Source organism: Apiotrichum porosum, assembly GCF_003942205.1.
Source record: "Apiotrichum porosum strain DSM 27194 chromosome Unknown scaffold_5, whole genome shotgun sequence".
Classification (NCBI taxonomy): domain Eukaryota; kingdom Fungi; phylum Basidiomycota; class Tremellomycetes; order Trichosporonales; family Trichosporonaceae; genus Apiotrichum; species Apiotrichum porosum.
Window position 1 is genome coordinate 1,136,612 of NW_021167112.1, and position 27,161 is coordinate 1,163,772.

General features: G+C 60.3%; 10 protein-coding genes across 10 annotated transcripts; 4 read left to right on the forward strand and 6 right to left on the reverse strand.

The window, feature by feature from the left end:
- Positions 1-834: 834 nt before the first annotated feature.
- On the forward strand, positions 835-5,282 carry EHS24_007696 (uncharacterized protein; the record flags this gene model as incomplete). The annotated part of the gene is made up of 8 exons (XM_028623041.1): positions 835-898; positions 1,086-1,124; positions 1,198-1,291; positions 1,578-1,750; positions 2,253-2,305; positions 2,425-2,752; positions 2,868-4,481; positions 4,528-5,282. The coding sequence occupies 8 exons, from the start codon at positions 835-837 to the stop codon at positions 5,280-5,282; spliced, it is 3,120 nt and encodes a 1,039-aa protein (XP_028476934.1).
- Positions 5,283-5,657: 375 nt separating this feature from the next.
- Positions 5,658-6,116, reverse strand: EHS24_007697 (uncharacterized protein; the record flags this gene model as incomplete). Its single annotated transcript, XM_028623042.1, has 3 exons — positions 5,658-5,863; positions 5,902-5,993; positions 6,085-6,116. The coding sequence occupies 3 exons, from the start codon at positions 6,114-6,116 to the stop codon at positions 5,658-5,660; spliced, it is 330 nt and encodes a 109-aa protein (XP_028476935.1).
- A 232-nt stretch (positions 6,117-6,348) lies between these two features.
- EHS24_007698 (uncharacterized protein) lies at positions 6,349-10,446 on the forward strand (the record flags this gene model as incomplete). The annotated part of the gene is made up of 13 exons (XM_028623043.1): positions 6,349-6,480; positions 6,697-6,750; positions 6,868-7,693; positions 7,781-7,908; positions 7,953-8,432; positions 8,482-8,551; positions 8,590-8,998; positions 9,064-9,158; positions 9,220-9,461; positions 9,517-9,954; positions 10,004-10,195; positions 10,245-10,347; positions 10,397-10,446. The coding sequence occupies 13 exons, from the start codon at positions 6,349-6,351 to the stop codon at positions 10,444-10,446; spliced, it is 3,219 nt and encodes a 1,072-aa protein (XP_028476936.1).
- A 64-nt stretch (positions 10,447-10,510) lies between these two features.
- On the reverse strand, positions 10,511-12,989 carry EHS24_007699 (uncharacterized protein; the record flags this gene model as incomplete). Its single annotated transcript, XM_028623044.1, has 10 exons — positions 10,511-11,038; positions 11,092-11,153; positions 11,204-11,349; positions 11,387-11,476; positions 11,518-11,622; positions 11,674-11,854; positions 11,950-12,129; positions 12,221-12,580; positions 12,649-12,705; positions 12,914-12,989. 10 exons carry the CDS (start codon positions 12,987-12,989, stop codon positions 10,511-10,513), a joined length of 1,785 nt encoding a protein of 594 aa, XP_028476937.1.
- Positions 12,990-13,403: 414 nt separating this feature from the next.
- EHS24_007700 (uncharacterized protein) lies at positions 13,404-14,732 on the reverse strand (the record flags this gene model as incomplete). The annotated part of the gene is made up of 5 exons (XM_028623045.1): positions 13,404-13,619; positions 13,659-13,736; positions 13,777-13,979; positions 14,503-14,525; positions 14,584-14,732. 5 exons carry the CDS (start codon positions 14,730-14,732, stop codon positions 13,404-13,406), a joined length of 669 nt encoding a protein of 222 aa, XP_028476938.1.
- Positions 14,733-15,157: 425 nt separating this feature from the next.
- EHS24_007701 (uncharacterized protein) lies at positions 15,158-16,917 on the forward strand (the record flags this gene model as incomplete). The annotated part of the gene is made up of 4 exons (XM_028623046.1): positions 15,158-15,400; positions 15,507-16,106; positions 16,168-16,481; positions 16,584-16,917. 4 exons carry the CDS (start codon positions 15,158-15,160, stop codon positions 16,915-16,917), a joined length of 1,491 nt encoding a protein of 496 aa, XP_028476939.1.
- Positions 16,918-17,488: 571 nt separating this feature from the next.
- On the reverse strand, positions 17,489-19,840 carry EHS24_007702 (uncharacterized protein; the record flags this gene model as incomplete). The annotated part of the gene is made up of 1 exon (XM_028623047.1): positions 17,489-19,840. One exon carries the CDS (start codon positions 19,838-19,840, stop codon positions 17,489-17,491), a length of 2,352 nt encoding a protein of 783 aa, XP_028476940.1.
- A 377-nt stretch (positions 19,841-20,217) lies between these two features.
- GYP1 (GTPase-activating protein) lies at positions 20,218-22,521 on the forward strand (the record flags this gene model as incomplete). Its single annotated transcript, XM_028623048.1, has 6 exons — positions 20,218-20,926; positions 21,016-21,320; positions 21,359-21,475; positions 21,512-22,015; positions 22,103-22,198; positions 22,354-22,521. 6 exons carry the CDS (start codon positions 20,218-20,220, stop codon positions 22,519-22,521), a joined length of 1,899 nt encoding a protein of 632 aa, XP_028476941.1.
- A 288-nt stretch (positions 22,522-22,809) lies between these two features.
- EHS24_007704 (uncharacterized protein) lies at positions 22,810-24,144 on the reverse strand (the record flags this gene model as incomplete). The annotated part of the gene is made up of 1 exon (XM_028623049.1): positions 22,810-24,144. One exon carries the CDS (start codon positions 24,142-24,144, stop codon positions 22,810-22,812), a length of 1,335 nt encoding a protein of 444 aa, XP_028476942.1.
- A 653-nt stretch (positions 24,145-24,797) lies between these two features.
- On the reverse strand, positions 24,798-27,081 carry EHS24_007705 (uncharacterized protein; the record flags this gene model as incomplete). The annotated part of the gene is made up of 4 exons (XM_028623050.1): positions 24,798-25,034; positions 25,089-26,666; positions 26,745-26,832; positions 27,014-27,081. 4 exons carry the CDS (start codon positions 27,079-27,081, stop codon positions 24,798-24,800), a joined length of 1,971 nt encoding a protein of 656 aa, XP_028476943.1.
- Between the last annotated feature and the right edge of the window lie 80 nt (positions 27,082-27,161).

Below are 27,161 nucleotides of genomic sequence, written 5' to 3' on the forward strand. Positions count from 1 at the left end.
GAAATGCAGCATGTAGTGGAGCTGGGCGACGTGAAACAATGTGCGTCAGGCGTGTCAGGCCGCGGCAGAACGAGGTCGATCGACAGTGCTGCGGTACGCGGACTGCGGCGTCGACGTAATAGAACCGCTAGAGTGGGGCGATAGAGGGTGGTCCTAGGGCTAGAGGACGCGGGGGTGGAGAGAGACACATGAGACAGTGGTCGTCCCAGCTGCCATGACATGGGTTGAACCAGTGCCGGCGGAAAGGGCCACAGGGGGTGTCGTCGTTGACGTTCAGTGTGGTGGGGTCAGTCGACGACTCTGCTGCACAGCACACGTCTCGAGGTCCACGTTTGCAGCCTCACTCGCCAACCACGTCTCATTCACTGGCCCCATTCAACGACTGGGAAAGGTGTGCCAGCCTGGACTTTTGCAGGACATCTGTGAGAGATCTGAATAGGGCGACAGGATAAAATCCACAGGGTGTGCAGGCAATTTTCGGAATCCCGTCAGTACATCAACAAACCCGAGCGAGCGCGCGTGCGTGCGGATCAATCGACTCCCTCTTTGGTTGTTGGGCCTCGCCATCTCTCGTCCCCCCCCGTCCCTCTGTCGGCCCGTTTCTCTCTTTCAACAACAACAACAACAAGCACACACACATATACATATACACAAACAGCCTCCCCCCCCCCTCTCGCCTGTCGCCAGTCTTCCTACTTGCGTCTGCCCCCACCCCGCCGCCAACCACGGACGTTGCGCTGCTCGGACTAGGGGTACTTTCGACCGCCCCGCGCCGGCCATCAACCTGCATCTCAATCGTCCGACTGGGCATTATCGCTAGCCAGTCCCGTCACCATGCCGAGCTCAAAGTCGAGTCTCGATAAGCGCGACGTCTACTACCGCAAAGGCAAGAGTGATGGTACGTGCCCCCTGCCCAAAATGAGCGCCGTCTGCCGCCATCTCGCCCATCGCCCCCCCCCCCCCCCCCCCCCCCCCCGTCTCCGCCGTCCACCGCCGTCCACATGCCCCAGTCGTAGTCGTCCCCAGTCGCCTCCTCTCGCCTCGCGCTCTCTCGTTCTCCCCTGCAGTAGGCTGACATTAAACAGGCTATCGCGCACGCTCGGCTTACAAACTCCTTCACCTCGGTACGCAATCGTCTCTCCTCCAAAGTTCTCGCAACATCGCTCGGTCAACTGTCTAGCTAACACCTCGCTCTAGATGAAGAATTCGACCTGTTCCGCGGCGTCAGCACGGCTGTGGATCTGTGTGCGGCGCCGGGCAGTTGGAGTCAGGTTCTGGGACAGAGGCTCAAGTGAGTAGCATCCTAGCGCCGGCGAGGAGTGTCGAGATGGGCGTGCGAGGGAGAGTGAGCGCCGCGCTATCTACAGCCGCGGGCTGCGGTGACCGTGATGGTGGGCGGTGAGGCCCATGAACCCCAGAGGTGCTCCGTAGCCCTCCTGCAACAATCAGAGTGTACTCCGTGTCACTCGTTCTCATCTCCGTCCGGGCGCACCGTTCAGATCTCGCCGCAGTTTCCTCTCTCGAGATCCCCCAACCCCAACCGCCGACATCCTGCCAAGCCCCAGCTTACGTTCCAGACCCCAAGTGACCTCCAACCGCGTCGTTTCCATCGACCTGCAGCCTATGGCCCCGCTCCCCGGCATTACAGAACTGCAAGCCGACATCACCACGCCCGAAACCGTGCCCCGCGTTCTCGAGGCTTTGGGAGGCAGAAAGGCCGATTTGGTGGTCTGTGACGGGGCTCCGGATGGTGAGTACCAAAGGGTTTGAGGACCGGACCGGAGCGGACTTGGGTACAGAGTGCACAGCATGGAGGTGCTCGCTGCCGCCACCGAGAGTCTGGGCTCAGCCTGGACTCTCGGGAGTGGCAAAGGGCAAGCGGCCCAAGTGGGTGTGGCGGTGATGTGCGGCGCAGGCGAGCGGGATATGCTTGTGGCGGCGAATCGTCGGTCGCCCGTTGCCTGTGCCAAGACCAATCATTTGCCAAGGGGAAATGGATGGGGACACGACGACTATTCTGGGATGAACGAGACGAGTGGGACATGCGCAGCACGCAGCGCGCAGCCGCAGTCGTCGCCGCGCCTCGCGGTCGCGTTTTCGTAAAGGACAACATCAGCGCGGAGTATCCTCGCCCTGTTGTTCCAGCTGCGTGGTGGCGGCACAGTCGGCTTGGCTACCGATTGCCCACAGCAACGCCAAGGTCGCTGGTGGATAGCATGTCCACGACACGACATCGTACTGACATTTTCTAGTCACTGGCGTACATGACCTCGACGCATACCTCCACTCGCAACTCCTCCTCGCTGTAAGTGATCTTGGGAATCGTCCTGGCCATGTCCGTGGTAGCTGACCCGTGTGTACTGTCCCTTATTCGCCGTCCCCACTTGTTGTTTCCATCAACTTGACGGCGTCCACACCACATAGGCCACCACCCTCTCGCTCACCATCATGGCTTCTGGCGCGACACTCATCTTCAAGATCTTCCTTTCGCCACTGGACCCAACGGCCGCCGTCCTGCGCTCCCAGCTGCGTGCCTTCTTCCCAGGGCCTCTGCCGGGGGACGATGGCTATGACGCCGACGACGCCTTGTTTGCAGAGTTTGACGAGCACCCAACACACGACATCGGCGGCCACGTCAAGGGCGTTGCACACCTGTCGGCGCCCACCAAGCGTAAAGCAGGTTTGGACCATGCTGGGCGCCGTGGTGGTGTGTGGGTGCGTAAGCCGAGGAGTAGCAGAAAGGGATCTGGTGGTAAGTTCTAGAGCGGATTGTCAACGGCGCTCGGTTTGTTTTGTTTTGCCACCGACGGGGAAAACAAGAACACAGCCTTGATACAAAGTATCACATGCTAACTTGTTTTCTACAGAGGCGTTTATCGTGTGCCGCAATTTTGATCCAAACTGCCTCCCGCTGCCAACCGAGTTCACCGCCGAGTCGCTCGTTGCTCTCCGTCGCCAGGTTGGCGAGACCCTCACGCTTGAATCGCTTGCGCACCTTGGAAACGACAACATTGCTCCCGACGCGTCGTGGCCTGCGACCAAAGGCTTTGTCGGCGGTGGCGACCTGAACGCTGTCAAGAACGACACGAACGGCACCAGCCGCCCATCCCTCGTTGTCGAGGTTCAAGGACAGCGCAACCGCTCTGCATCTATTCGCAGTATTGATGGTGCCCCCTCCCCGGTGCCGTCCCACGCAAGCTTGTTTCCCGACTTTCTCCCGCCTACCGCTTCTGGGCCATCTGCTATCCGTGCGCCGGTGCCATTGCCATCGCTCCCAAGCACCCCGGCCCACGTCTATCCTCCTGTACCTCTTCCCTCGCCAATGTCCGCGCTCCTCGAGCCCCGCGCAGCGCGCGAGTTTAAGACTCTGAACTTGGGGCCATCCAACTCGACGTCGCCATCGTGGTCGTCCCCACTGAGTGCCATGGCAGCCTCGGCGAGCCCAACGTACCTCAGCGCCGCCAACCTGCACGCACAGAGCGCGCGTGAACGCGACATTTATGCGTCAACCCCGCACGGCGACGGTGCCGTGAGTCCTGCATTGAGCAGCAGTTCAAAGACCGACATGTTCTTTGCCACCTCGCAGCGCGACTCGCTGCCTATGCCACCCAAGCCATTGTCGTCGACTTCGGAACGCTCTCTGCTGGGCCGCACTCCCTCCATCGGACGCGGAATTCCGCCCATTGCACGCGCTCGTGTCGTCACGACCCCGGCCCCTGTCCCGACGTCAGACTCAATCTCCCCATCGCCCTCCACATCTCCGACGCTGCCTGCTCCTACGCCCTTGCGCTCAGTCACGGGACCCATCCAGTCGCCCCACAGCTCGACGCCGTCACCGTCTCTCCTCTCCCCACGCCCGCCTGTTGCTGTCACCACTACGTCCTCGTCATCCCGACACGTAGACCATGCGGCCGTCATTGCTCGCGAGGCACACCACGGAGAGGTTTCGGAAACGCTTGTGCACGCGGAAGACGTCCTCACTCCGATCCCTGATGATGACAATGCCCTTCCCATTCGCAGCCCCAGCTCAACCACTGCATGGCGCCTGCGCAAACCTCTGGGGCAAGGCGCGTTCGCTGCTGTCTGGTCGGCCGAGCCCGCTACTGCTACTGCCCAGGATGGCGAGTCGAGCGTCGCAGCAGTCAAGCTCGTTGACCGTGCCGCGTGCCGCCGAAACGCGCGTAACGCGATTGCCTTCTACCGCGAAGTCGAAGTGCTGCGACACCTCGTTCACCCAGGTATCGTCGGTTACGTCGCGCATTTCAGCACGGCTGCACACCACTGCCTCGTCCTCGAGCAGTTGTCTGGCGGGGAGCTGTTTGCCCTCGTCGAAGACGACAAGAACCGCAAGCGCATGCTCATCCCTGGTCCTGGAGACAACATCGGCGAGGGTCTCGTGAGGCGTATCTTTGGAGAGTTGGGTCGTGCAGTCGCGTGGTTGCACGAGGTCGAGGTTGTCCACCGTGACATCAAGCTTGAGAGTGAGTGCAACAATGACTTTTGAGACTATTGCTAACACCTTTGCAGACATTCTCTTCACCGTCAACCCCTTCAGCCTGCCACCAACATCGACCGGCTCCGTTCCTCTCGACCGCCTCCCGGTCCCACTAGTCAAGCTGACCGATTTTGGCCTGTCGCGCTTCATCCGCTCCGATAACCCTCTCTTGACAACTCGTTGCGGCAGCGAGGCGTATGCTGCCCCCGAAGTCGTCATGGGAAACCTGTACGATGGGCGCAAGACGGATGCCTGGGCTCTCGGTGTCGTCCTGTACGCCCTCGTAGCCGGTGAATTGCCCTTCGAGGAAGGAGCGCCCCTGCCTCCAGGCCGCGCTCGTGCCCTCTCCACGGCGTCGAACATGTCCGCCGCAGGCGACGGCCCACGCGACGTCCGCCGCCGCACCATGCTCCGCATTGCAAAGGGCGAGTATGGCTGGCGAGAGAACGTTGGCTCGTCCGGGGCGCGCGCTGTCGTCGCTCGACTGTTGACTCGCGACCCATCGCGCCGTCCGCGCGTCTCGTCACTGTGGAGCGAAGGGTGGATGCACTCGGACCAGGCCGGCGGCGTCCCAGCGCCCTCGGAGCCGATGACGCCGCGCGTCGTCGGTGGTGAGATTGCCGACCGCGTCTCCGTCGAGATCACCCGCCGGGCAAGCGACACGCCGCATGTGGTCGTTGACCAAGGGGTGCTCGTGGACCCGGCGCAGATTGACGATTGTCGCAAGGCAGGACGTGGCCCCGACAGACGTGTGAGGATCTGTCGTTTGAGTTATGCTTTGGTGTAGAAATGTCCAGCCATAGACAGATCTAGGATCTATAGAAGACATACTCTGGAGAGTTGGTTTTGTTACCTTGCCGCGCAGAAAAAAATCCCACCACAAACAATGTCATCTTTATTGAGCTCAATGGTGTGTGCGTTCAGCTGTGGGGCTGTGCGGGAATCTATACATGTGTGTAATAACGTGCTAGGTGTGGCAGGAGGCGGACCGGAGTGTTGGCAAGACTTGGGGGAGGGTGGGGAGACAAGCGAACGAAGACCCGGTCGCTTAACGTGTGCCAGTCTCCATACGCTTGAGCCTCCAGTCCAGACGGCCAACGATACCAGACTCGGCCTCGATATCTCTTTTGCGGCCGCTGTGCTTGGGTTTTCTGTTTGTCGGTTACTGCGACTTCTTCTCCTTGCCAGCAGGAACCTCTTCCGGGAGCTCGCCCTCGGCGAACGCGACGTAGACGTATCCGGCGAGAACAATGTTGGCAGCGAGGACCGCGGCGAGGGCAGCATAGGTTGTGTTGCCTGGAGAGTGGTCAGCTTGGGAAAAGAGCGCACACGCCAATGTGGGTGCACGTTGGGAAGGTAGGAGAGACTCTGCACCTCCTAGGGGCCAAAATTCCAACGTTACTCACCCTCAAAGATACGCTGCAAAGCGATAAAGTACGTTCCAATGGGGACGGCGGCCATGAGCAGAGCGAACACGATGAGCTTGGTGAGGACGCGCCTGTTCGTCAGCAAAGTACAGGGCGAAGGATAGGTGTCTTTGGGATCAAAGGACCCGCCGACAATCGCACACCTCTGCAAATGGTACGCACTGCTGAATACCCTGCTGGGCCGGGGTGGCCATCTGTGTTGAGGGAGGCATGTGATGAGATGGCGGCTGTTGCACGGGTTGATAAGAGAAACAACAACAACAACAATGTCCTCTTGTCCACGACACCCATGGAATATCACAGTGACACGGCCGTGCCTGAATTATCTCCGTCTTTCGATCCCCTCCCTGGCTTCGACGAGCTGAACCAACTAACGACGTCAGAGCAAAGGTCGTCATCACATCCATATCATCGATTTCGTCCAACATGGCAGAACCTCGCCGCATCGTCCTCGCGGATCCCTTGGCAAGGCCAGGAGAGGTCACCCGCCTGGCCGTCGCCGGCCAAGGCGCCCCCGGCGCTCCCGGTGATGTCAAGATGTACGAATGGGACGGCCATGTGAGTCATTGGTTGCGATTGTTGCTCCAGATCGCGGGTCTGGGGGCCCTGTGTATCGCTGTCTGTATGGCATATGTGTTACAAGCAGCTGGTTGATATCCGTGGATGGAGATGGCATGAAGAAGCTGGTATTCTGCCCGCTCTGACGTCGGACCTGTGCGGCGGCAACATGAGTCGCCGATAGTGACCGCCGACTGTTGAAGCTGACTATCCCAGTCCGAGACTATGAGCATGGTCGGACTGCAGACCGACGTTGGAGGTGGTATCAAGGTGCGTTTGGATGCTACCTTCTTCCATTGGCGCCTCTGCTCACAACAATGTGCTCCCAAACACTACACTGCTACCTCTACACATAATCCGCGTCTTATTCATTTGTAAACGCTGCAGGCCCTCGCCTGGTCACCTCACCCAGCCCAACGGCACCTCCTCTCCATCGGCCTCAGCACGGGTCGCGTTCACCTCATCTCCCTCTCGCCGGCTTCCCTCACCTTCCCATTACGAGGAACCCCCAACCCTTCCTCGGTTTTGAGCGTCAAGCACTCTCGCGCCGTCACGTCTTTGGCATTCAGCACGCGCGACCCCCACTTGCTCGCATCAGGCTACGAGAGACACCGTTCAGACCACTCGCTTCTGATTTGGGACGTGGCCGACGCTATCGCTTCCCTCCCGCAAGATCCAGATGGAGACCACACGTACACCCGTGGCACTGAACGACTGGAAGTGACAAACCCTTACCCGCCGCGCGAGCAGGTGCGCCATGTGCAGCAGTACTGTGCTGCTGAAGCAGTACACTCCGTTGCATGGGCTCATGGGTCTGCCCACGAGCTATTTGCCAGTGCAAACAACAAGGTCTTGAGGATGTACGACCTCCGCGCAGCAGCGCGCGACACGTCCACCACCGCAGCCGCACAGTGGGCCACGAGGGCGGTCCAGTTGCTCACTCCCAACCCCGTTGATGCCCACCGTCTTGCTTCTGTGGAGCCTTCACCTCAAGGTGGCGTGGTGCGATTGTGGGACACGCGCAAACACGGCCACGAAGTGACCTCTCTCGATGTCACTGAAGGAGGCAACGTCGTCTCGCTCGAGTGGGCGGGGGCCCACCAGCTGGGTGTGGCTACGCGGGACGGCGGGATGAATATCTGGGATATTGTCAACGGGCCCAAGAAGGATGATGGGACGGATGAGTGGGTGACTGTCGCTGGGATGCGTCATGGTGAGTAGGGTGGAAACCGGCGCAAGGCGAACGACGCTGTGCTCAGCTGGGTCCTGAGCTTGACATGACCGTGGTCTGACTCCACAGTCCTCACCCCCAAGCAACAACTTCACTCGTTTGTTTTTGTACCACAGACCACACCAGCCAAGCGTGAGGTCGTCTTCCTTGTCAAGGACGGCACGATTGGTGTCGGCCCGTTGTGGAATGCGCCAGTGGTGAGTTGACCGCACCTATGGGACCAGCCAGCTGACATGCCCAGATCGCGTCGTCTTCAATGGGCGAGCTGGCCGTTTCTGGCACTGACATCAACATTCTGGACCCCGAAGTACCTCCTCGCCCGCGCGTCGAGTCGCACCCCTCAGCAAGCCCTCCCCGCTCCCGCGCACACTCGCGCGCACCCTCGCGCGCACACTCTCGCCAAGTCTCACGTACTGGGTCTCCCACCAGGCGTAATTCTGCCGACGAGCGGCGCAAGAACCGCTTCCAACTTGGCCCTGACCGTGTCACCGCCCTTCTCGCCGAGGAACACCTGCGTGCGCGCAGTCGTTCCGCTAGCCCCAACTATCTGCGTGCTAGCAGGCGCGACTTGAGGTCCCTGTTGGACGAGCCGGATGAGGATCCAGAAGAGTTTGACTATGGAGACGAGGTGGTCGACTCGGAAGGCTTTAGGCATGTCCTCCGTCACGACGTGGCGTACGTCATGCGCCGTCGCGCAGAGGAGAGCTATGGCTTGAACAGTGTGGGTCACAGACTTGTAACTGAGGTATGGCTGACAAGGCTAGCTGCAGCTGAACGCCGCCGTGGCGACCAAGTTTCCCGGCGCAGACCGTATTGCTGGAATCTGGGAGTTTATCAACCGTGCGTTACAAGACTTGCTCTCGAAGTTAACGCGGCAGACTTTGTCCAGGCTACCAACCCGGAGTGTTCTCAATACAATGGCTACGACCTCACCTACCAGGGCCTCTGGCCGATCTGGACAGGTCTCCTCGGTGCTGAGGGCCGCGACACTTCAGCGCCGCCCTCTGCCGCTCTGTACACACTGCGCACTCACGCCGTGCCTCTGCCCGTGTCGCGCGATGGGTCTGGCTCGGGCGCATCGACACCCCGCCGAGGAACGGTCGATGCTCATGACGCAGAGTACAGCAGCGTTATTCAGAGTATCAACGCTATGCGTGCAGATGCTCAGGCTATAGCGGCACCGGGAAGCCACAGGCTGCCGCATACAGATAAGGCGCCACAGCGCCGTATGATGCTCGCTGTTTGTGGCGAAAACCACGCGTACGATACGATGGAAGAGGTTCATCGGTGAGTACAATGCAGTTCAGCTCCACTGCAGAACGTTCAATGGGTCGCAATTGCTAAGCTCTCAGCCTTGTCGACGACAACCAGCGCACCAAAGCGGCGTGTTGGGCCTTCTTTGCTGGCGAAGAGGGCCCTGCCATCACCATTTTGATGCGATCAGATGGTAAGTGATCAAGCGAACCCGGCTCACAGCCTCCCGGAATTCTCATCTGACAAACACTTAGACGAGAAGCACCGCCTCATGGGTGCCACGATTGCCGGTTTTATGACGCAATCTCGCGCCGAACGCGGTTCGCTATTCTGGCAAGAACACTGGCGCAGCATGGTGGACAAAGTAGATGACCCATACATCCGTGCGGTCCTGGCGCGGATCGCGGGGGAGAACTGGGAGAGCATCCTGTACGACGAGAGCTTACCCCTACTGGACCGCGTCGCCGTCGCAGTGTGTAATTTGAGCGACAAGGAGGTCAGTAGCTGTCCGTTGTCTATTGAGGCTTATGTTTGCCATCCTGACTTTTCAGCTCACAACGTTCCTGCGCAACCGCCTCACCCGCTGTGTCAACATGGGCTCCCTCCCAGGCCTGGCTCTGACGGGCTTCACGCCGCCCGGCCTCCAACTCCTGCAACGCTTCGTCGACCGCACGGGCGACATCCAGACCGCCGCCCTACTCTCGGCCTTTTTCCCGCGTGCGCACCTCACCAGTGCAGAAATCGCCACCCTGGACCGTTGGGTCGACAGCTATAGGACACTGCTCGACTCGTGGCTCAACTGGGTCAACAGGACCAGCTTTGATGTCGAGGTGCTCGCCCAGCGGCGCCTGCTGGGTGACTCCGTAGCGGACGCGGTGCAGACTGTGGTCGTCTGTCCCGTGTGCAACAACCAGCTCACCAAGCAGACAGAGGAGATGTTGACACGCAAGAATGCACTGCGGGGTACAATGAGGCTGCCGACAACACGGGTGAGTGCGAATGCGCGTCATACAACTGGCTGTCGACGCCTCTGAACAGACACCTGGGTTGACAGCAAACGACAAGTCCCGAGCTGACACCTTCTGCAGACCGTCTCGTGCATGTACTGCCAAAACGCCTTGCCACGGTGCAGTGTCTGTCTCGTACACGTCCGCCCCTCCACCGAACAGGGTGTCGCGGCGGACACGATGGAGCAGGCATATGTCAGCTGTCAGACATGCAGGCATGGAGGTGAGTCGACTATGTGGCGCCTGGGGCGTGTGGCTAACAACTTATTCAGGCCACGCAGACCATATTCTCAAGTGGTTCATGGGCGGGCTCGACAGCGAGCCCTCGCACGAAGTGTGTCCCGTCGCAGGATGCGATTGTCGCTGTGCGAGCCTGTAGGCGACGCCTCTCCTTCTTTTCTTTTGTCTTCGGCTTCTTCTCTAGCGTCTCGTCTTTACACCAAAGTGGCAGCCAATGCATGTGTCTCGTGTTAAATGCAGATAATAAAAGAAACAAAACAATATGTGTGTGTGGCGGCTGCAACCCCCTCATGCAACCTCACTTGGCCGCAGCCACCCGCCTCGCCGTACCCTCGGCCGCGGCGATGCGGTCCCTGCTCTCTCCTTCGTCTTTGACGCTCCGCGCAATCGCCTCCACCCACTTATCCACCCTCGGCGTCCTGTTGGAGGCGAGGTAGCGCGCATGCGCCATGAGGGGCACTTTGCGCAGGAACCTGCCTGACAGCTCTTGGTCTTTGGCCTGGCGGGCAGTGTTGGCGAGTTGGAGGGACGCGATGCGTGCCCGCTCACCCCTCTTGCTCGCCACACTTCTTGTCGACCTGGCCAACTCGTCCCATTCCAGCAGCTTCTCACCGCCGGGACACAGGCCGGAGCGGGCCAATTCACGGAGACACCCGGCCAAAATCCAGTAGATGGCCTGCGCGGGGGGCAGGCCGACGTACTGCTTCACATCGGCGCGGTCCACAAAGGCAGGGTCGATAGAGCCCGCCAGGTTGGAAGTGGTCATGACAAGGACGTTTTTGTGTTGTTTGAGCTTGTCAAGCTGAGTGAGGAGGGCGTTGACCGACTGAGGAAAGGGTCAGTGTTTTCAGAGCTGAACAGCGGCAGCGCATAACTCACTCGCAAGGCGTCAGAGGGCTCGCCGACAGCAGCACGGGCACTGGTGAGGGACTCTACTTCGTCTGCAAATGGTCAGTTTGGCCACATGGTCCTCGTGGATAGCTGCACGTACCAATCATGACAACGACGAAGCATGCCTCATCCTCCACCATGGCGGTGACATTGTCAAAGAGCTTTTGAACGAGCTTGCCACTCTCGCTAAACCACTTGGAGAACAGCGAGTGCGAGTTGATCTCCACCAGTCGGCCAGACGTGTACCTGCGAGGTCAGAGGGGAGAACTGCACGCACACCCACTTGTCGCCCATGCGGATGGCTAGCTTGTGTGCCAGCGCGCGGCACAGCGAGGTCTTTCCTGTTCCCGGTGGGCCGTGAAGGAGGACGAGTCTGGAGTATGAGATGAGATGGCCCGGCAGCGATCAGCTCACCTGTTCCACGCGATGACGTTGAAATCCACCTCGTTTTCGCTAAACAGCATCGACGAGTGGATGTATGTTAGGAGACGGGGCTTGATATCGTCGTCATATATCAAGCTGGGGACCGACAGTTAGCAATTGTAGCTGCAAAAACAAGGTGGCACGTACTTGTCCCAAAGTCCCTCGAGCTCGCGCGCCGGCAAATCCCTCACGCTCGCCGCCGAGGTGTTGGCCTCTTGTTCCTCTTCGTCTTCGTCCAGCCCGCCACTCAGCTCCACATAGTTGTCGACAGTCTTGTACACGTGCACATGGTAGGTGGCCTCTTGGGCGTCGACCGGGTGGCCGTCACCTACGGGGGTGTCAGTGAGAGAGCACAGTAGGCTAGGAGTAGGGCCCATACCAGGTTGACAAGGGAACCTGTTGCCTCCACGCCACTTCACTCACCGCATTCAGCAATGTAGATCTGCTCCACACTCCTCCCCAACACGCCCACGTCGGCCCATCCCTCGGGAGCGACCAGTGTGCCGCCCGAAAGCCATCGGTAGTTGTTTCGCAGGAAAGGTGGGATGTTGGCCTCGATGATGCTCGGCAGTAACGTCGCTTCAGGACGCAGGCGGACCTCGACTGCGAGGGTTTAGCACTGACGCACGAGGCAAAAAGCAATGTGCCTCTGCTGAAAGCGTCGATTGATACCCGGCTTGTCGTGTGTGCTTACCATGAACAACGTCCACATCATCCTCGTCGTCCTCATCGTCGCTACTCTCCAGCTCGTCGTCCTCCTCCGCCTCCAGCTCCAAGTCCGAGTGGAGCGTGTCGTCCCCGAGGTCCGCGTCGACCTCATCCGAATGCCCGAACGCACCGCCTACGTGTGTGTTCTCGTCGGCGTACTCGACATTGTCGTCCTGGTTCTCGTCGGCGAACGCGACGACCCGGCGGTGCGAGGTCGCTGTGACCGAAGGTTCGTTCTCGTTCTCGTCCAGGTAAGACTCCTGCGCGTTGGAGTGGGCAGTGAAGAGGTTGTCCTCCTCGTCATCCTCGTCCACATCATGGTCGTCCTCCTCGTCTGGTAAGAGGCCTGTATACTTGTCAGCTGGGTTCAGAATGGAACAGATGCCCAGCTCGATGGCATGGCAAGTTACGCACTGGAAGGAGCGACAGGGGTGAACGTCATGTCGGCCGGGGTGAGCATGTCGATGTCCTCTGCGCAGGTGTCAGCAAAGCTCAGCATACGGTACCAAAGCCACACTGTCTTGTCTATTATCCCAACTGGTCCGTGTCTTCCAGGAAGAACAACATGTAGCCGAGATCTCAAAGACGCCTCCCGTTCTCGCTGAAACCAAACATTGCCATCGATTGCTCAATTGCTCACCTTCCCGTCCGGGTGTGACTGGTGAGAACACCCGCCCACCTTCAGAGTCGGCCATGAGGGATCTCCGCTTCTGAGGACGTGGTGGTGCCGGTGCTTCCAGGATGCGTGTGGGCATCATGTGTCGGGTTGATGATGAAGAGAAAGAAATCACGCAGGTTGCTGACCGGGCTGTTGTTTAGGTGGTCTTCCAGGGCGAGCGGGACCAAACAAGGCATGCAGTTCCTGTGCCAGAGATCCAGAGAGGCCATGCTTCCTCGTCATTTGTTTAATGCAGCAATGCAGTAGTAGCCCCAGCTCTTCCCTTCGCTAGCTTATACATGTCTACAGGACCGACGAAAAGAATAGTGAATGTGTGTGAAAGAAGCAGAAAGGAGCAAAGGCAAGGAGAATGACGCCAGTACGCCAGATTACGGAAGGGTAGGATTACGGGCCAAAGTGGATCTTGTCACAGACGACCTTTGGCGAGTCGGTCTTGCTTGTAGGGGTGTGTTTGGAGCAGCACTTGTTCGCTGCACGGCCAGCTTGGGGCTTAGCAGCTGCACCCGTAGTTCTGCGAGTTGTCCGAGTCGATCCTGATGGGGTCCGGGTAGTCGGCGTACAGCTCCGTCTCGGCCTCCTGTGCAAGAGCGTTCTTGGCAATGGTCTGGAACGCCTGCTCGACGTTGATGGCCTCCTTTGCGGATGTCTCAAAGTAAGGAATGTTGCCCTTGGCCTGGCACCAAGTCATTGCGCGCTTTTGTGACACCTGAAGTGTTAGCTAGTATATGTATGTTCAAAAGCTCACCATGCGCTTCGACTCCTCCATGTCAATCTTGTTGCCAAGGACAACAAATGGGAAGTTCTCCGGGTCATGCGGGGATGCCTGAATGTTAGCCTGTGCGGAGGGCCAAATGCAAGCTCACCTGAACGAGGAACTCATCCCGCCAGCCATCAAGAGCCTCGAAGCTCTTGCTCGAGTTGACGTCGTAAACTAGCACGCAGCAGTCGGCGCCGCGGTAGAATGCAACACCGAGCGACTGGAAGCGCTCCTGGCCGGCAGTGTCCCAGAGCTGCATCGTGACGACGCGGTCGTCGACCACGAGCTCGCGGGTGAGGAAGTCGGCGCCTGCAAATGAGGACGAGTTTGAATATTTAGGGAGGCGCAGGGGGTGTGGCGTGGGTGGCGAGAAGGTTCAGAAGAGGAAGGAGGAATCGGGGGTCAGCACGGTTGTCCAGTTGCCAGACCCTTTCAAGAAATCTTCCATTCCACGCACCGATAGTTGCCTTGTACTGGTTCGAGAAGCGCTTGTTGACGTACTGGTTCATGAGCGACGTCTTGCCGACACTGCACGTTGGATGACCATGGACGCGGGGCGGGAGGACACGGGAGAAGAGAGGGGCAAGGTGTCAAGGAAACGACCGGGACGGGGCAAGGCGGCCAAAGCGGGGGGTAGGAAGCAACGAGTCGGTGTACAATCGACAATGGCGGAGGAGAGACGAATACGTGGAGAAGGACACACACTATGTCAGTGAATTGCACACACTGGGACACCGAAGAGGACAAGGGGCTTGTCACGGCCACCGTTTCTGGGGCTCGCGCGACAGCTTCCCCTGGCACACGGCGGCGTGGCTGGGCGGCGAGTACTTACCCAGAGTCGCCGAGGATGATGACCTGGAGCACGTTAGCGCAAGTTCATTCTGGTGCATCGAGTGCGACACAGCCCACACACGGCCCGACGCCAGTGTCCTTGTCGCCGTTGGTGGACGGTACCGTGGGCCCAGAGGTGGATTGGGCGGCGTTATCGGCACGGGGGTGGTGTGTGGGGCTGTGTGACGGTTGTCTCACCTTGAGGAGAACCTTCTTCCTGGCTGCCGACATGGTGGTGCTAGGTTTGTAGGGGATGAGTAAGAGGCTGATGGGCGAGAGGGATGTGGGGGTGGTTGAATGCAAGTGAAGAGAGAGAGGGGGGGCGATGGGATGGTGATTGTGTGATGGATGCGACGAGGGCCGGGGGCAGGTTGAATGGACCGACCGACGATGGTTGTCGTCACCTCTGCCAGCCAGCGCCAGCCGGCCAGCCCCCACACCCGGCTGGGTGGCGGCATTTATTTCACCCACCCATTTAACCCTTTTAGGTGACCTCAGCGGGCCCCCACTTTTGGCGCTCGCTCGCGGCATTCAAGTGGAGAGAGAGAGGCTAGAGACGAGACGAGACGAGACGAGGCTCATTCTTGTCCATTGTTCCCTCTTTCTCTCATTCTCTTCTGCTCTCTGTCTCTCTTGCACTCCCCCACCTCTACACAATGGTCGCCCAAGGATTCATCACTCCCGCACCCCCAGCCAACCCCACAACTCAGGGCAGGCAAGAGGTCCCCATCGCACCAGTCTCAAACTGGGCAGTTGGAAACGTCTCCAGCGTCCTCGTCTTCCCGTCCACGCTCGACCCCGCACGTCTCGAAGCTGCCTTTGCTCGTGCCGCGTCCTTCTGGCCCTCTGTAGTCGGTCGCTACGTCAAGGCCACCGTCCCCGGTGGCCCCGAGTTTGCTGTGAGTGAACAAGAGGGAAACGAAGAAACGAGGGAAGGCGCCTCGTGATCGGATCCGAAAGCTGTTTTGACTCAGTTGGAGTGAACCGCAAGCTAACGCGTCTCAGATCTCCCTCACAAACTCGCCCATTCCCTTCTCGACCCAGGTCGTCGACGACGAGTACCCCTACCCGGACCGTCATGTCATCCAGCCCGATCTGGGCAGCTTTATCCCTCCCTTGGCAGGCGACTACTTTGTCGCCGGAGCCGACGCACCTCTCGTGACCGTCCGTCTCAGCACTCTCAAGAACGGCAACTCGGTCCTCGGTGTCAACTGGGCCCACATCCTTGGTGATGCCGCCGCCTTTTCACGTTTCCTCGAGGACGTGTCCTTGCTGTACAACCTGCCCGCGGCCGACCTCGACGACGACATGCCCACTCTTGAGCCCCATGTCCGTCTCCCGCCTTACTCAGAGCAGATTGGCAAGGACTTCAAGTTTGACCTCCTGAACCCTCTCCCGCTTGAGGAGGTGGGCAAGGGCTACGGAGATGCCGTCACTAGCTCCCAGATGTTCACTGTGACCTTGACTCCCGAGGAGGTCAAGCACATCACCTCGCTCAAGACCCCCGGCGAGCACCTCTCGGACAATGACCTGATCGCCGGCTGGTGGGTCAGTGTGCTTGAGCGTGCCGGACAGCGTGTGGAGTATGTTGTTCAGACTATTAACGTGAGTACGATATTGCCTTTTACCAGCAGCTGCTTTCTGAGAACTTGTACACTAACGTCAGTACCGCTCTTTCCACAAGGACCACCCGGCCTTCCCTCGCAACCTCTCGACTCTGGGCGCCAACGTTGCTCAGATGCGCCAGATCCCCCTCCCCGCCAGCTCGGCTTTGGGTACCAACACCCCCAACTCGAACCGCCGCGCTCTGACCGTCGCTCGTACCGTCCGCGCAGGCATGAACCAGCTCCGCAACGACCCCGAGCTCATGCTGCAGTGGCTCTCGAACGCCGCGCACCAGATCGGTACGGCTGCCCACGAGGGTAAAAGCTTTTGCCTCGTGCCGCCTCCCGGCGGTGTTGTGGTCAACTCGAACCTGAGGTGAGTGGGAGCGCTTGTGGCAGACCACTTGCAAATCTCGATCGTCTACAGCAAATGATGCCGGCTCACCTGGTACAATTCGAGCACCAAGCTGACTCGCAGGTACGACTGGGCCATCAAGTTTGGCCAAGCCTCGGCCAACTACCACACGGACGTCTCCCTCGCTCGTTTCCTGCGCGTCTTCCAGGCCAACCCCGACGCCAACTCGGACCCTTACAACCCTTCTCCCCGCGGCGTCGAGCTCGTCTTCCGCGTCGAACAGGGTCCGGCCGTCGAGGCCGTCACCAGGGTCATCGCTGGTGACAGGCGGGCGTGGGCGGAGGGCGGTCCTGTCGGCGGTGAGGACGAAGAGGAGGAGCCCAAGGAGCCCGAGGTGCGCGCCTTTGGCTTTGGACAGAACGTTCACCGTCCCTCATATGGCGGCTACGGTAACTAGACCCAGGCAAACTAGAAAGCAAACCGGCGGTGGGCTGGGCGTCTTGAAAATGCAAAGGTTGAAGTCTAATCGAGCCTGTGGTCGTTGCCTTTCAACGGGTATGGCTTGAGCGACGATGGGAGAGTCCTGCGGGTTTTAACATCCAACACCTGTCGACGACAAGGAGCAGGCGCTGAACGTTCCTACTGATACGGGGTGCTGTCCCAGTGCAACGCCAGCGGCTCAGTTTAGGCGTATCCGTGGCCCTAGGCGCTGGGGTCCTCTGCACCCCATGAGTGAGTACCACTAGGTACGTGTGCCACCGTCAAGCGTGGAGAGACTGAACAGCTGGTGGTGGTGGTGTTTGGGGTCGGTCGGCATTTACTAGAGTGAGGCTTGGGGCGGCATCGGACACATCCACTCCCTCCAGCTACCTCGTCACAGGATGTGAGTGGCGTTTTACGAAAGGCATGTCCAAGTACGAGCGTCGTGAATACGATGTCATGCACTATTTTTACAGGTTGATAGAGGTCATATTCTAGTTGCTTTACTGCTCTTGACTTATCCCATGCCGCTTCTTCCTCCACTTGAATCAATCCTCATCCATCGCCATCTCCCCATCTTCCTCCACTTCCCACAGCGTCTCGTCGTGCGCCTCGTTCTCAGAGTCAGGCTGGGGGCTGGGCACCTCACGCGCGTGCTGCGCCATCCTTCCCTCCGCTCCCCCTCCACCGCCAGTGCCAGCATCTCCACCGCCCTCACCTCCTTGGTTGGCGAGACTCAAGAGCCCCAGGCCACCGAGGTCACGCGGTGCTGCGCCGACGGCGTTGGCGGCCGAGACGGCAGCGGCTGAGCCGGGTCCCGAGGGGATGAATGGGCCCGCGAGGGGTCGCGAGGGTCCTGTGAGTCCGCCATTGCCCAGGCTGGAGGAAAGGACGCCAGACGTGCTGCCGATACTCAGCGCGGGACTCGCCGCGCGCGAGCGACTGGACATGGGCCGAGTGTAGGGGTGGGTCGGCGGTTTACGCGTGTGCGAGCCCATACCCATACCGCCCCCAAGTGAGAGGTACCCAGGACTAGTGACAGCCAAGGCGCTGCCGACGAGTGGGAGGTGTGATGGCGACGAAGGGATCGGCACGGCGCTCATGGCGTTCATCGCGCCAGTCGACTTGCTCGGCGAGACGGCAATGTTCTGCTGGAATGGCGAAGGTGATGAGCCTCTGGGGCGCTTGTATGGGTCGAAGCGGTCGTCTGAAGCGGCAGCTTTGCGTTTTCCAGTGCGAATGGATGGTGGGTCGCGGTACTGCATCATACCGGGAGACGCGGCGATGGAGGACATGCCTGGGGACGCGATGGACATCGGGCTCGCAATGGCCATGGCACCAGGCGACCCGCCAAGCTCGCTGCGCTCGACAGTAGGTGAGCCCAGCGGTGTGGCAATTCCGTTGCCGGCCCCGGCCCCGCCTCCTCCGCTACCCATTGCGAGACCGCCAAACGCAGTGGGCAGTTGCAGACCAGTGGAAGGGCTGGGCGCAACGGGAGGTTTCTTCCACCCAGGAGTAGACACACCGGGGGTAGCAGTTGCCGACGACGTGCCGGCCCGTGTGGCTGTGGTCGTGCTTCCGTTCCCATTCCCACTGCCGTTCCCATGACTCGGCGTCGACTTGCCGCTGGTACTGTTCCACGCGCCGGACGAATTGGAGCTTGACGGCCGATCGAGGTCCATGACGCTCGCGAACGCCGAATTGACAGCGCCAGCACCCGAGCTCGCAGCGGGCCACTCTTGCACACTGCTGTCGTCCATCATGTCGTCCGAGTCGCTATCGCTTGAACCAGCACGCCACCTTGCTCCGAGTGCCATGCGCGCGGCATCGTCGTCATCATCGTCATCATCGTCCCCAACCATCTCAGGAAAGCGGCCACGGGTCCAGCGCGTGTTTCGTCGTTGGCGTGGGTTGAATGGCAGTGCTGAAGGATGGGAAAACAGGAGACGCTGGAGACGGGCCTCGGAGCGCATCTCGTGTTCCAGAGGCGCCGATTCCGAGATGAGCGTCGCGAGCAGTGGGCCTGGCAACGGTCTACCGGTAAACGGCATGCGAGCGACAGGGGCAGCCTGATCGTCTTCGATGATCTGGCTCTTGTCTTTGCTCCTCCTTGGCTGCATGTGCGGGGGCAGCCATTTCAGCGGGCTGCGAAGCTGGTCCTCGGTGTCCATCGCCATGGGAGACTGCGCGCCCGAAGCCTCGCTCTCCGAACCCCTACGACCTCCGGCCACGCCCGGGACCGGCGACGTGCTCGTTGTCAGGCCTTCAATTGGGATGGGTGGTGCGCTCGCTACGCGTTCTGGAGCTGTGATCGCCGTGAGAGGCGTGATCCCCCACGGTCGCCCCTGCGGGGCTGGTGTTGCAGGCGGCTGCAGTGGGGCTGGTGTTGATGGTGGCACAGGAGGCAAGCGTTGCGACTCTGTCGTAGCTGGGAGCGACGCGGTGATCGATTTAGGACTCAGGCTCACGTCTTGAGGCTCTCTTGGCTTCAATGACAGCAACGAAGGCCGGCGTAGGCGGCGTGCGGCCCCCGTTGTACTGGGGCTCGTTGCGGCTGTCGGCGAAGTGGGGCCCGTTGGCGTTGAGGGGTGGTGTGGAGTTGCGAGGCCAAACGCTCCTGTTGTTGTAGCAAAGCGAAAGGGTGACGCTGATGACGACCTATCCCCTCCTTGCTGTGTAGACGTGAAGAGAGACAGGTGTGGGGGGCGGTCGTGTACTTCGTCCTGGCGACGGAGAGCCGCTGCACCCGCCGTTCCGAAGGCACCCCCGCGGTGCGCATCGGCGCCGACGATCTGTGCCAGCTCATCACGGGCAGCTTCGAGTGCACGTTCTTGATCTTGCTGCTCGTGGTTATGCTGGAGATGCTCCGCCTCCGCAGAGTCGTGGGCGAATGCGTGCATTGTTGTTGTGGACGAGAGGCATCAGGGTAGCATTCGGGCCAGTAGACGACGCGCTGTGTGCCAAGGTCCAGCCAGGACGGAGAGGACCTGGCCGCAAGCCGCGGGTGGCGGCGAGAGCAAGGGGGGAAAGCGGAGCAGCGCCGTGGCCGCCAGCGGCGTGGCGAGGCCAGGAGAGAGTGCACGGGCGACGCGTGCAGCGACGAAGGGGGGGGAGTGGGGGTGGGACGACGACGAAGAGAGCGCGAGGGTACGGATGGGTTGCTTGATGGATGTGGATGAATGGACGGTTGCAACATGAGATTATTCCCCGCTCGATTACAATGACGGCCATTCTTGCATCCACTCCATCGCGCATCCCGTCGTCGTTGTCACCAAACATGCCCACAGCACCGCCAGCGAGGCCACACAGCGCACATCCACATCGTGCACTGCCCTCGGGTCTCTTCCGCACATCCTCCGCCCCCCGCCCGCGCACCTCCCTTCACCGTGAGGCAGAGTGGGAGGCAGACGCCTGGGACTCGAGCAGCGACAAGGACGACGACGACGAACTCCTGGCTGCCGACCTCGGCGGTATGTCCGTCGGCGGTGCGGCTCTTGCTGGGCCCTCATCGTCGTCCGCACCCACCTCTCCCACACTTCCGACATCGCCCACGGCCACGACAACGCAGGCTACGGCAAAGCCCATCCCCATTCGCCGCGCGCCGAGCCCACCCACTTCGCACTCGAACCCGGGCTCGGGTTCCATCTCCACGTCCTGGGTATCCGCGAGCTTCCACCCCACACCTTCACAGAACACGCCGCCAGGAGGCTATGGCTCATCGGCATCGGCCGCGGGCCCTACGCAGCGTGCTGTCGTCGGTAACAGCACCGCTCCTCCAGCAGTTGCGTCCTCCTCGCCAACAGACGAGCCGAAATCGCCGGCTTCACCACCCGCATCCTCAGACCCGCTCGCACCAGCACCCACGCGACTTCCTCCCGGCGGTGCATGGGAGATTGTGGAGACGGCAGATGCCGCTGAACCCCCAGCTCCAGAGGGCGTCAAGGGCGCCGAGGCCGTCAGGCCCGATGCCGAAGACATCTTGCGTGGTAAGTGACGAAACCAGCGCGTGGCGGCCCCACTGTCGTTTTGACTTTCGGGGAATGGGATGTCGTACAGAGCTAATGGCTTTCCACAGACCCGCTGCACCTTCTCTTGTCATTATCGTCGACACCGGCCTCGCCGCGGCCGGGCTCTGTTCCGGGGACACCAGGCGCGCCGCATTCTGGGCGCGCGTCACCTATAGCACCGCCGCGCGTGTCTGGTCTGTCGGCATCGGGCGTCAGCCGCCAGCGTAGTGTGCGGACGGAACGGAGGCGTGAGCTGTATGTGCGCGCACTCACAGTTGAGAGTGGGGGCATTGTCGACGCCGTCAAGCTGCGCAGCCTGGCCTGGAGCGGTATCCCGTACGAGGTCCGCCCGATTGTTTGGCAGTTGTTGCTAGTGAGGGGTCGCGCGAGCATTCATCTGCTTACACCCAGAACTACCTGCCCCTTCCCGTGCAACCCCGACTTGCAACTCTTCAACGGAAGCGCAAAGAATATGCGGCGCTCGTGGACCAGTACTTTGGCCGTGGCCCAGCGTCGCTTGACCAGCAGGTGAGGTCAGATCGTGTACTCTGTCTAACCCCTCAGATCTGGCACCAGATCGAAATCGACGTGCCCCGCACCCGCCCAGGTGCGCCGCTGTGGTCCTGTCCCGCAACGCAGCGCGCACTCGAGCGTATCCTGTACGTCTGGGCGATCCGTCACCCCGCCTCTGGCTACGTGCAGGGCATCAATGACCTGGCCACCCCATTCTTCGAAGTCTTCCTCTCGGGCTATGTCTCGGTCGACCCCGAGGCATTCGACGTCTCATACCTGCCCTCCGAGGTTCTCGCTGCGGTTGAAGCAGACAGCTTCTGGTGCCTCACAAAGCTGCTGGACGGAATTCAGGACCACTACATCTCGCAACAGCCTGGTATCCAGCGTCTAGTGAAGCGCATGGGCGAGCTCATCAAACGTATCGACGCGCCATTGGCCAACCACTTTGAGGAACAGGGTGTCGAGTACATGCAGTTTGCGTTCAGGTGGATGAACTGTCTCCTCATGCGCGAGATTACTGTCAAGTGTACCATCCGCATGTGGGATGCCTATTTGGTGAGTAGGCTAGGTGACACGAGGCGCTGCACGCGTGTGCCAGTCCGCCGACAGCTAAATACACGAGTATGCAACTAACACCAACAGTCTGAGGGCAAGGAGGCATTCTCCCAGTTCCACCTCTACGTCTGTTGCGCCCTCCTTGTCAAGTTTAGCGACCGGCTGCGAGAGATGGACTTCCAGGTGAGTGAGCGTGGTCAACTGGGGGTATGGGCAGGGACGAGGCAGCTGCGTGGCCTTGGATATGGCCTGTACCTTTAGCCCGTTGTGGTTCGTCCCCACGGTGCCGGCCCGTCGAGCCATGTAACCCCCTCGCACTCCACTGACACTCAACACAGGAAATCATCATGTTCCTCCAGCGTCTTCCGACCATGTCCTGGACCGACGTCGACATTGAGCTGCTTCTCTCTGAAGCGTTCGTGCTGAAGAATGTGTGGCATGGCGCCGACAACCATTTCGCAAACTTGCCGAATGGCGGTGGTGGCTTTGGCATGTTGGGGAGGTAAAGCAAGCGCGTGTGAGGGTGTAAGCATGCGTCAGCATGCGATACCCAGACCATGGCTGCGATCAGTTGGGGATTTGGGAATGTGGCAAACAGGCCGCTTGGGTTATGGTTATGGCGTGGGTGAGCAGCACTACAGCTCACCAGCCGCCTGTAAGGAGTACTAGAGGGGAGGAGGGAGTGGAGATGAGGGGACCATCAATTAGACCTTTGCATCGTAATAGCACCAAAATGAGATGCCCTACTACCAAACACACACGCAGCATCTCTTGTGGCATTGCATTGGGGCTCGTTATATGACTACAGTAATGGCCGGATCGACCAGGCCCTTGCCCCATCGATTCACCGCCGCGGCGTTGACTACAAGCGTACATCCACAACTCGTCCTGGTCTCTCTAGACGTCCCGTATCTCCACCACGCGCAGACATTTGCCCAGACCAAAGTCAACGCCGCGTAAAACAGCCACGTCCACCCAGGCGCCGTCGCCCTCACGCGCCATCCAGGCCGCCTGTCGCGGGTAGCAGCCGCATCGACCATGAGCCGGTCCACGGCTTCGGCGACAGGGTTGTATCCCACCGTGCCCACACCGCGGCCTTCGTGGATATGGCCACACACGACCACGCGTGGTCGCGCACGCCGGATTTCGTGTAGGAGGAACCTGCACCCGCACCCCGTGACTCTGCCCATGTCTCCGGGCTGGAAGAGAGTGGGCATCTGCTTGTCGGCCCGCAGGGCGCGTTCACGAGCCTTGTATTGAGGTGTTTCGTAGTCGAGGTATCCACGTGGGGGGCCATGGACGACGAATACGTCAACCGATGATGCTGGTGATTGGATGTTCGGGGTGGCGGAGGGGAGGGACTGCAGGCTTGAGTTTGGGTTCGGTTTGGCGACCGCGTCCAGAGCATTGGCCCACGGGTTCTGCACGGGAGGGTACTGGAATGCCCAGCGGCCAAACGACGGGGACAGCGGGGAGCCGTAGATGGTGACCACTCGCGGGGCGGCCCGCGAGGTGGTAGGCGTCTGGCCGTCGTCCGCCACTCCAGTCGAGGGTGGGAACACCAAGTCAATCTTCTCGTTGCAGAGGTACAGGACGCCGCCCCAGTCAAAGTCTTGGGATGTCTTCCCGACCACCTTGGACTGGTCGTCGTCGTCGTCGTCGTCGTCCACACGCCCGTCACGGATCCTCCTCCGCCTCCTCTCGCTGGCCAAGTACGCGTCGTCCAGTGCGAAATCGTGGTTGCCGCCAATGACGACTTTGTACCGATGCGGCTGCTTGCTCAACCAGTCGATCTGGGACTGAACCTGTTCCCAACGACCTTCGGCAGTCAGGTCACCGGCATGAACCAGGATGTCGCCAATGGGAAGGTCCGGTGTGGTCCCGTGCGTGTCGCTGATACACACCACCGTCAGGCCTAGGAGACCAGCAGTAGTAGTATCCGCATGGGTTATACTTGTTGCTCGTGATCTTGATCGGCCAGTGTCCGAGATGAGCGGGGCTGTTGCGACTGTCGGCTCGCCATCGCCGTCCAGGGTCACATGATGGTGAGGGCAGACGGGCGGGGTGGTGAGGTACAGCAAGAGATCGTGCCGTAGCTTGTACGAGTTTCGTGACCAAAAGTCGGACATGACTTGGGATGAGTGGGGCGAGAAACGGGAGGTACCGTCACTGCCTGTATCCAGAGTGGATTCACGGAAGGGGAGGACTGGGTGGATTGTTGACGTGTGGTGGCAAGTCGTTGCGAGTACGTTGGCCGTGTGCCGATGGTCACGTCTAGGTGCACGTGGGTCTTTTAGAGAACCCGAGAGGACGTGAGTAGCAAGTACAGAAAATGAGTTGAGGTGGACAATGACGAAGCCAACGCCAAAACGCACCGCATTGAGTTAAGTTCCCATCGAAGTCGCCACCGACCGCCTCGGCAAATACGGAAAGTAAACAACGGCGGTACGGCGGCCAGCTTTGTCTCCGTATCTCTGATCTCTGTTGCTCTTTGGCATCTTGGTACTGGCACCTCTCACGTTACACGTTAGGCAAATGTAGTACCCTTCCAAACACGGGATGCAGTACATGTCATGCTAGAAGCCGATAAACAGCTCACGGCGGCTACACTCTATGAAATGAAACGAAAAACAAGGTATCGCACGGTTGACGATGGTGACGCTCTGTTGCTGCTGCTTCTCACTCGATCTTCTGTTGCTTCTCTGTCCCTCCCCCTACTCCCCCCTTTCTCCTGTACACCACTGTCGATGGAAAGGGAACATATGAATGTCCAGACGACCGCCTAGTCGTAATCACGGTCACGCCTCTCTCCTTCCTCCATGTCTACCTCGACTTCGCCGTCCTCAGCGCCACCCGCGTTGACCGGGTACGTTGGCGTCGCGCTGCCGGAAACGATGGGTGAGGGGGCCGAGTGCCATGCGGCCTGGACGGGGCCAGCGAGGTTGGGGATATCCTTTGAGCCGAGGGCGAGAGCCTGGAGGGTGTCAGTAAGGTGATCGCGGAAGGGGTCCGTGGTTGGCTACATGATTTTGGGTCCGATGATAGCCAGCCTACACGACCCAACTAAACTCACGCTCTCCGCCATCTCGCGGCTCGGGTACGTCACCAACAAGCCTCCATCGTCACTCTGCGCAACGGCGCCACCAGTACCCTCGTACCACTCGCGCAGGCTCGCCTGAGACGTCTCCGATCCAAGTGCCTCACCAGACAGGTGGACAGTACGCGACCTGTTGTCGAGGCGCATGGGGCGCTGGAAGGCACCACCGCGACCGCGTCCCCCACGCGCACCGCGGACGCCACGGACAGCACCGCGGGGGGCGCCACGTCCATATGGAGAGTAACGCGTGGCGGGGATACCGAGTGTGGACGCCTTGTCGCGGAGAGCAGAGAGCTGGGCATTGAGGGCGAGCAGCTCTTCCTGGTCCTTGCCGGCCGTAGTCTCCATGCCGTGCTTGGCCAGCTCGGCATCGAGCTTCTCCTTGTCGGTCATGTCGACGTCGGTGGTGGGCGGGGGCGCGGGCTTGTCGAGGTCCTGCATCTCCTGGGCGATAGCCTTGATGCGGGTGAGGATGGCGACCTTGTCCTCCTGCGAAGCAGTGCCGGCGCGGGCAAAGAGGACTTTTTGCTCTGCGACAAGGGTTTCGCGCTTTTGCCGGCGTTCACGGACCTCGAGGTCGGCCAGCGTCTTCTTCAAGCGCGATTCTGGGCCCTCGAGTGTCGCGACCACGTTCCCCTGCGTCGACTGGCCATTCTCCAGCTTCTTCATGTTGGAAATCATCGTTGCCGAGGCCTCGAGCTTTTGCTGACCAGCGCCGCCCTGGCCGGGACGGGGACGATGCCAGAGCACTTTGACGTGGCGGGAACCAAACACAGCCTCCTCGTTCTTCCACGCCTGGAATGCCTCGCGGTTGGACGCAAACGAAACAAGGGCGCGACGCGACTTGCCCTCCACAGCGACGTTGGTGACATCGCCAAACTGGCCGAAATAGTCGCGGATGGCGCCCATTGACACGTGTGCTGGAGGGATCTCGGTGATGAGGAGGGTGTTGCCGTTACGGTCGTGCGGGGGTCGGTTGACGCCGCTGGCAAACTCGGCAGACGGGCCGCCCTGAGGACCACCGGGTCCACCAGGTCCCATGAACGGCATGCCGGGCATTCCCATCATCATGGGGGGCATGCCTCCTGGGCCCATCATACCTCCGCGACCGCCACGACCTCCGCGTCCTCCCCTTCCTCCGCGTCCGTTGAACCCGCCACGGCCTCCCTGGAAGCCCTGCATCTGTTGGAACATCATCTCCGGAGTGGGGATGATGACGTCCACGCTGTGCTCGAAGGGGCAGTTGACACCGCGCATGCAGAAGCCACGCTCGTGGTAGTCGACACAACGTGGGCGGCCGCCGGGAAGGCGGGGAGCTCCTGGGTCTTGCGGGTGGGGAACGGGCGCCACAGGACGGCCCTCTCCCATCTCCACATCACCAGTGTCTCGGCGAGGAGACGAGGGGCCGGCAACTGCAGGTGGTGGGGGGGTTGCTGGGCGAACGGCGGCGGCGGTGGAGGGAAGATACGCCTTGGTGCGGAGGACGTCAAAGCAGAGGTCAACAAACGCTTGCGAACGCGCTTCGAGGAACTCTTTCAGCTCGGTCACCATGTACTGGCATGTTAGCAAGAATGCAAAGATAGAGAAGGTGATATGGAGGGGATACACCAAGATAGCTCAATTGACGCTTACAGTCTTCCACTCCGCTTCAGTCATGCTCGACTCGTGCTTGAGTAATGCAATGATGTAGTCGCCGAGCACATCCGGGTCGGCATCGCACCTGGTAATGTTAGCTAAAGATATTTGGGAAACAAGCTAGAGTGGAGGGGGAAACGAGGAGACAAGCGCAGAATATCCGGTTCGCCGCTCAACTTATTTCTGAGCCGAGCGGCGACGCGCCAGAGATGCCTGTACGCATCTGTGCCTCCTCATCAAAATGACAGGGGTGAGAGGGCACGTACATTGGTTCGAGGGTGGTGACGAGCCATTGCTTAAAGGCTGGTGACTCGCATGCCTCGTTGTATGACATGGTTGCGAGAGATGTTATTTGTGCGATGGATTGCAAGAGATACTCTGTGCTTGAGGTTGCGATCGTGATGTCTTTGAAAG